The sequence below is a fragment of the Apis dorsata genome, unplaced genomic scaffold (genome assembly GCF_000469605.1).
Source record: "Apis dorsata unplaced genomic scaffold, Apis dorsata 1.3 scaffold_507, whole genome shotgun sequence".
Classification (NCBI taxonomy): Eukaryota; Metazoa; Arthropoda; class Insecta; order Hymenoptera; family Apidae; genus Apis; species Apis dorsata.
Window position 1 is genome coordinate 83,395 of NW_006263735.1, and position 8,565 is coordinate 91,959.

The 8,565-nt window shown below is 37.0% G+C and overlaps 1 protein-coding gene across 1 annotated transcript in view; it reads left to right on the forward strand.

Annotated features, from left to right (window-relative positions):
- LOC102676014 (rho guanine nucleotide exchange factor osg-1) overlaps positions 1-8,565 on the forward strand; it is a 60,343-nt gene that overhangs the window by 17,958 nt on the left and 33,820 nt on the right. The window contains exons 4-7 of the mRNA XM_006620357.2: positions 1-371; positions 1,468-1,704; positions 2,226-2,745; positions 8,239-8,563. The exon at positions 1-371 is cut by the window's left edge and continues 3 nt beyond it. Coding sequence (XP_006620420.2) covers positions 1-371; positions 1,468-1,704; positions 2,226-2,745; positions 8,239-8,563 — 1,453 coding nt within the window. The remainder of the gene's footprint in view (positions 372-1,467; positions 1,705-2,225; positions 2,746-8,238; positions 8,564-8,565) is intronic.

Sequence of the window (8,565 nt, forward strand, 5' to 3'; positions counted from 1 at the left end):
TAGGTGGAGTTGGAGGTGGCGGTGGAGGAGTTAGCTGTGGACAGTCTCCTTTTCCTGGGCCTCCCACGTCTTCGAACAGCCGTGTTGCCGGCGTGGAACAGCCGGCGACGCTGACGACGCCAACGACGACGTCGGCGCAACCGACGTTGGTGAACTCTAATAATAACCGAGGGATGCTGCAAATGTCGGTGGGGAACAGCACTGGCCAACAGCACCATCAGGCACAATCGTCTGCGGCTCTAACGGCGGCGGTACCGTCGGGATCCACCTCCACGTCGTTCAACACGTCCACCGCCGTCCCGACGCTGCAGTCCGTCTCGGTACCGCGACAGCTAGCACAGTGGACCAAGCATCAGACACTGAAGCTGCAGGTATTTAGCGAAAGAACTTTTTTTTTTTCTACATCTTGTTAAATTAGATGATCGAAGATCAATTATCGGTTTTGATTTCCTTTGCTCGTTTTTCATTCTTTTTGGATTCGTGTTTCTATTGTATATATGGATAGGATAAAGAGAGGAATTGTTGATTAGATTGATTAGATCTATCTAGTGGATAGGATGAGTGTGTTAAACCTGTGATGGGAGATTTTGTGATTGGTTTTTGGAAGATATTTTTGGAGGATCCAAGGAACGCGGTTCGGAGGCTGTAGAAAAACTGTTGTGATTTCGTAAGAGTGAGCTGGTTCGTAGGAATTTGGGACGAAGTGTCTTCGACCTGGGAGGACGCTTTGTGTCAAAGCTCGAGAGGTGGGTTACAAGTGGTAGAGATGTAGTATTTTTAATGGTTGGAGATAGGGAGAGGAAGGTGTCTTTCTCTCTCTCTATCGCGAGGATTGATTATTATTTATTTCCTTCCATTTTTCTTTTATCTATATCCGTTCAACGTGTATCTCCTTCTTCTGTCGGCCTGTAACTGTCAGGGAGTGAGAACGATATATGGGATCGAGGGAAATTAATTCGACGATTCTCGGATACCACGGGTAATCTTGGCTTAAGCCAGATTAATTTTCGAATGACAAGAACTTGGTCTTTGTTGAATCTGGTTCACCTGTTAACTCGGTTCAACCTGTTAATTTGTCTCGACCGAATTCCAACGAGGATAAAGAGGGAAAATTAGGATCGATCGTTGGAAAGTGACGGGCCTAGAGAATCGGAAACTCGTATGTGCGATACGTAGGTGTCTAGTCGAAGAACGATATTCTATTTTGGTCGTCATCTGTCTTTTCCCTCGCGGCAGGCACGAGGCAACGCACGCTGCGCAGCACGGTCGATCCAAAAATTGGATCGTCGCAAGTGCACGATCTTTAAAAACCTCGTGAGAAAGATCAGAAATCTGAACATTCAAAAAATCGTATTCGAAAAGTTCAGATTAATTGTAAAAATAATTTTGAATACGATCTTTTGAATATTGAGAGGAAGTAGGTTTTGTAAATTTAATAATTGTAATTATGATGGTTTATCTATGCAGGAACCAGCAGTGATAGCAGTGGACCGATTGCACAGGTTCCGATGGAGCGGGGGCGGAGGAGGAAGTAGCAAAAAGTCCTCTTCCGGCCCCCGGAGCGAAAAGGCCGAGCGCCTTCGAGAGCTCACCGAGAAACTCAAGGGACCAGCCCCCGTACCACCACCCAGAAGACCTTCGCGGACTCAAGCATCCTCTCCACCCCCGAGTGGATACCAATCACCCTCTCAAAATTGTCCTCAGGTAAAGACTTTCTTTTTTTCTTTTTTTTATTTATATAGCGAATATAAAAATTTGTTTCCCAATTGCAAAGATTTTTATAGATCGTCAGCGGATTTTTAAGAATCGCGAAGAAGTGAAATCCTCGATTTGATATTTCTAATTTTACTCCGGAAACATGATAATTGAAGAAAAACTTTGCTAGCTGATATGTGCCAAATGGCAGTCGTAAACTCGTGCGCACAAACTTTGCAGATATAAATCGTATTTTTTCCCTGAAATATTAGATTAATCTCGTGTTCTTTCTTCATGGAAAACGAACAAAAATTTTATCTCAAGATTTACAAATATAGATAATTTTAAGATTATTAAATACTACATTTCCTGCCTTCGTTTATTTCTTATAAAACTTGATACTCTAAAAGATCAATATCGGGATATCAACTACAAAAGGAGCTAGAAAAACGATTATATTAATTCGCAGAGAAATTCAAAGAGAACATTTAACGTGTAATTTGAAAATATCAATATAATTTTTCAATTAGACAACGAATCAAGGATGCGGTCGCTGCGACGGTCGTCCTTCCTGTCGAAGTTACACGTACAGCGAGGGAACCGGGCATGGTTCGGGCAATCAGCAACATCCTCAATATCCATTGCAACACAACCAGCCGAAGACGTTCAACCGGAGTGACAGTGTCGGTGACGAGTGTTACAGTGAGTCGAGTAACGATGCATACAGGAAGACATGCACCGACTCGAGGAGATCGCGGTCGCTCAGGCAATATGATAGGAACAGTGGTGACGTAAGTGACATAAAAAACGAGCTGAACGCCAGTGCAGACACGGCGAAACACCTGAGACAGTACAGTGATTCGGTGGTGGATAGTGGTACGTGTGTGGACGATTTGTGTGATAATTTGAACACCGCCTCCGGCCAAGGGAACGAGGGTGAAGCTAGGGATGCGATCACCAGATTGGAGCCCAGAGGACCTCTGCTTACGTTTCACAGAGCCGGTGCACCGTTCAGGAGTGCTTCCTTTGGCCAGGTGGACTTTAATCAAGGTAGTTGCTTTTGAATAATAATTTTTTTCTTTTTTAATAAACTTTTTATTATTAAGAATATTGAAACAATGGAAACAAATCCATTGGGGGACAAACAGTTGGTGTAATCGAAAATTATACAGTTACTACGATTTTACGTCGAGATAAGTGAATTCTATTGAACGGTTAATAGGATGCTAATTAAAATTTTCAATGAATGGAGCTTTGCTGTATTTCTGATATCTGATATTGATAATAATTTAACAATTCTGAGTAATATGAATGAATTTTATCATGGATTTATATCAAGATAGAAAAACAAGAGATCAATTAATGAATTTGAATGATCAATTAAATATCTTTGATTCTTGCAGATTATCATTAATATCTTTTGAATTACAAAATTACTTTGAATATTGTCGTTAAATATTATCATTAAGTTTTATTTTCGTAACTTATATTAATCTAAATTATTTACTAAAAAGATTTCCTATGATTTGAAATATATATGCAAGTTTAAGAAAAATTCACAAACTCATTCAATTTCATATTATTATTTTTCAAATTTAGCAAAAAAATCGCGATAAGAAAATTGATAGTATGAAGTATGAAACTTCTTCTAATTATGATAGGTTCGTAGATTTTGTTCGCAGTTATGACACAACCGCAGCTATAAATGAGCGTAAACGAAACGGTAGAATCTATGCATTTACGAGAGGCATTTGAATGGGCGTAGCAGTGGGAGAGCAGAAGCGACCGTAAGAACAGTTACTCCAAAGCATTCATTGTACTTTGTTTCCGTGTTTATCTTTTCGGGTCTTCACCTGCTCGGAACTGGTTCTACTAGTCACTCCCCATAAAAGGTTCTGCTTTACTTCTTTGCCGGAACATTATTGCTTCGTAGATTCGAAGAAATTTTCTTCGATTCAATGAATATTGGAACTTCTATAAAAGCTTTGCAAGCATTAATTTTCTATTATCACAATGGAGTGTGTATAAAGTTTTCAAAATCTTAGATAGGAATTCTTAAAGATTGGCCAATATTTTTCTTTAATTTTTCTATTAATCCTTTACTTTATAACGACAGTACATAATAAAGATATTATATAAATTTTGAAAGATATTTATTATTTAAATTTTATTCTATTTCGTGAAAATATTCTAAATATTTCAATAATTTTACTTTTAATTGTAGGCAAGAATTCGATTTTTATAATTCAAATTATAAATTGTAATTTTTCTGGTTAATTTAGTGTTAGTAAAGAAGTAAAGTAAAGAAAAATAGAATAATAAGAATAGCAAGAATGAAAATAAAATTTTCAACATCCTCATTATTCATCATTCTTCATAAGTAATACGTATTTTCTCCAAGAAAATGTTAAATCGATCTTCAAACTTCAACTTCTACCAACGAGTGTAAAATTGAAAAAAGAAAAGAAGGAAAGAAGAGGAAAAAGAAAAGGCAAAGTAAGAGACGTAGAAGACTCGAGCATCGAGTTACATAACGGGACACGATAATATTGCCTTTGGTATCGTTTCGTTTTCATTTCGAGACGCGATAAATAATCGCTCGGGTGTCGAGCGAACGCGGAAATTTGGAAGAGAAAACATTGTCAATTAATTATATGATTTGTATACGGCCAGTTGTGTACTTGTAAATATTGGCCAGCCCAGTCGGGGTGGCGAGAATGCAAATTCCGGCTGTATGGCGTTTCGCCAAATAAACACTACTCATTATGTCTATTATTACATGTAGATGTCGGTACAACCGTGGATAGGAACAATCTAAATCCGTAAAAAGCAGCGAATTTCTCGAAATTCTTCTGCTTCACAACAGATCTACGAAATAAATATTCTGACAAACCGAATTTTATCTTATATCCTATTGTCTATATTTTTAATGAATTTCAATTAATGAATTATTATATTTTTACTATAAAATGAAAAGAATCATTTCATTAATTCTTTGCAGACAAATATTGCTATTACAGCAGTATTAAAGATAAAATTTTCACAATACTGTAATATTTTTTTTTATTTTTAATATTTAGTTAGTCTTTTTAAAATTTAAAATTTCGTTTCATGTAGAAAACATTCTCTATTTTCAAGAAGAATTTTCAGAGAATACTGGTTTTATTAAATACTAATTTTTCTCAACTTTTCACGAATAAAGTTCTATAACATTGAGAAATCCACGGACTTTCTTTCCCTCCTTTTCTCGAACATCGTATTTCCTACGTCTTGCTTTCTAAGTTTCACATGTGTTAAAAAGACGCCCTAAATTCGCTCTTCTCTTGACCACATTTTACCTTTACACGAATTCCAGTCCAATAATTTTCGAGGATATCGAATACTTTTCCTCACTGGTGAAACTTCCTCACTCGATCGAGGCCCGTCTACTTCTCCGCGGATCTCTCCTCGTTTGGCAAAGTATGAAGCTTGTTTACGCTTGCAACGATATGTTGGTTTTCCTCTCGAGACCTTCTCGTCTCGAGAAAGAAGAAGAAGAAAAAGAAAAAGAAATGAGAGAAGAAAGGAACTATATAATACACAGTTTACACTCCATGCCGAAAATAGCGAAACGGTTCTCTATAGATCTGGATTTTTCTCTCTGGACACGCGTAACATTGACTTTCGTCTACGAAAGTATAATAACTACGGCCCTGAACTATATACCAGCAAGCAGATTCGGTTTCACGATAAGTAGAAATAAGAGAGATATTAGAGATCGTGAACGGCCTTTAAAGATAATGCTTTTTATCCCTGGCCTGAATAAACGCATTGTTTGCTCGGCTAATTATTTAAATTCTCTTTCTTTCTCTTTTCCTGAAGCAATAAAAATATCATTGACAATTTCCAAGAGATAATTTTTCTCTTTTTTTGAAACCAAAAATCGTGTGCACGAAGAAACACAAAAAAGAGAAGGAGAAAAAAACTAGAATGAGGAAGAGTGCAACCGATTTCTCGATGTGTAACAAGGGCAAAAGCATGAATCGCGTGTGAGGCGCAAGCCGGAAATCTCTTCGCTAACAAATCTTTCACGGAATACCCTTTACGTTCGAAAGACGGTTTACGAGGACGTGTAACTTGGTATCCTCTGAAATACAGCTCCAATCGACGGCCATTAACGCTGGAAAAACGCTTGATCACCGGAGATGAGAGGGAAAAGGAGCTCGAGAGAAAGCAAAGCGGGTAGATAATAGATTTTCTACTCGAGTATCGATGGAGAAAAAAATCCAAAGATAATAATAATTACGACCACAAAGTTGGCGATCGCATTGCTCGCGGCTGATGATTGAAAACGAAACATGATTATGGAGAGATTGGAAGGAAAAATTAATCACAGAGAAAAATAATTTTTGTTTTATGGAAATTGTGAAAATTTTCTGTTTGAAAAAATGTGAGAAAAGAGATAATAAAGAAATGGGGTGGAAAATATGAGAAAGAGATGAATATGATGGTAAGATTATAAAAATATTTTAAATGTTTCTATTGTAAGAATGAATAATTAAATTGTATAATATTCTTCTCCTTTCACGATATTAATTAAAGTGAAAATAGCATGAATGGATTATATTCTTTAGCGTACAATATTATCGTGTGCCCGTAATTGCGTGCTTATGCATTCACGAGTTCCATTATTTTTCTTGTCCCCGTATTTATGCTCGTGAGAAGTATTCCCATCAGGAAGATAGCGAAAATTAACGGATGTGTGTTTTACAGTAAACGAAGGATTTACATAGTAGTCAATTTGACGTTTAATTATTGCGACGATAATTACGAGACGGTCCAGGTAACATGGAATTCATTATTATCATATACTCGATGATTTACAACATCTGTTGTAATTATCGATAGGTTATACATTCGATCAACGAGTTCCTTATTGCCTTTAAATTGAAGAAAGATTATTTTCAGATAAAAATGTTATTTTATGTCTATAGGAGTACTAAATTTTGTTCTCAAAGCTATTAAAATTTACATGGAAGAATAGTTTCTTGTTAAGCAAATTAAACTTTGTATACAAAATCTAGGAAATTGTGATTATTTAAAAAATTTTCTACACCATGTACTGTACATTTATTACACTTATAAGATATAGATTGCGATACGTGGAAAATTTGTGCCAAATTAGAAAAATCGTAACAAAATACGAATTTGTTACGATTCCTTGGACGATGAATTTGCGGCATCCAGCTAAATTATTGAGATCTATCATGATTTTTCATGAATTTACAGTACAAGTTTTCCAAATAGAATTAAACAAGCTATTAAATTAACAGTATTATAAGAAAAAAAATTTGACGTACACCAATCAAATAATAATTAAATTTTAACATAAATTCATTTTAAATTTAATTAAATGAATCGCAATACCGAAAATCATTATTAACTTAACGCAATTCACGATTTCTTAATTAAAATAATTGAAACAAATACCTGGTTCTCGGATGTCACTACCGATGATATACACTCAGGAATAATTGAAAGAAAAGAATAATAAAAGTTTCGAAAACGACAGAATTTGTCTCTTAATCGCTATCTTTTCACGGGAATTCGGCCAAGACGACGTGCTGTCGTTTCAAAGCGTCACCGAGATCTTCGTTCTCGTTCTCACTCTGTTTGTTATTATTGGAATGGTCCACCTTCTCGTGTTGAGAGGTCTGCCAAAATTACCTGACACACGAGCAGGTAATTAAAACTTGCTCATTCTTTCTCTCGTGCTCCTGTTCACCTCTCAACAGTCGCTGATTTTTCAATAAAATTCGTTTCGAAAAATTATAAATCTATAATTCTCATTTTCTTTTCGCACGATGACAGTTCGATTAGAAACTAATGATTCATAGTTAGGAGAAATGTTCGGGATTGATTCGGGCGGATGTTTACTTTCGATTTTCTGTTTCTCTTTTTGCTTTTTTTTTTTTTATATCTACACGCACAGTTTCGATGTTGGAGAACAGTAATTGATAAGTTGGGGGGATTGAACGAAAGATAAGAAAGATATCTTCGCGTGTTAGGACTTGGGAAATCGTTAAGACTTATAATTATATTTTTGATAAGATTTTAAGATGTAAGATAGTTGTGTTACGAGCAAGATATAGTAACTTGATTTTCTTTAGTACGTTTTATTATGCTATACGATTAAAAGGATATTAGATACAGTTAGAACCGAGTAGTATCTCTTAAAGGAATTAGCAACGGTTATTTTTCCCTGCTAATGCATCGCGAATCCGTGTACAACTTAATTACTCTGGTGTGTGATAGGTGGCTAGTCATCTCTTCTTCCACGATGAATCACCAAGTTTTCTTAACCGTTCACTTCGCTAGTGGTAGTAATTTCAAAGATACTATCGCTACGCGAGATTCGTTGAATTAGTTTAAATCACCGGTTCAATTAATTATGAATCGTACTCTCCCTCGTCAAAATAATTCACGAAAGGGAACAAAAGTAATATCATTCTCGTTCGATAACGTTCAATTACGGATAATAATGAATCGAATCTTGTGTTCCAGTTAGTCGACAGAAGGCACAGCCGATAGCCACGTCGAATCGGACCGACAGCAAGGATGTTCGTGCGAGCACGTTGCCACGAAGACGAGGAGACATCAGCCCGGTGGTCTCGACACCGCAGAACAGCCCCAATCGTCAAAGTCCAAGGACCTCGACGCCTAGCGTGGATAGTGCTGTTGGCTCGGCGGAAGGGTTGGGCGTACCTCAGACCGGAAACGTCGAGGAGATTCGACCGAGGAGCGATGGTTCCGACAGCTTGGCCACTTCCAGCGCTCTCACCAGCCCGGAACCGCCGGTTCCGGAGATCAACGAGCCGAGAGTCGATCTGG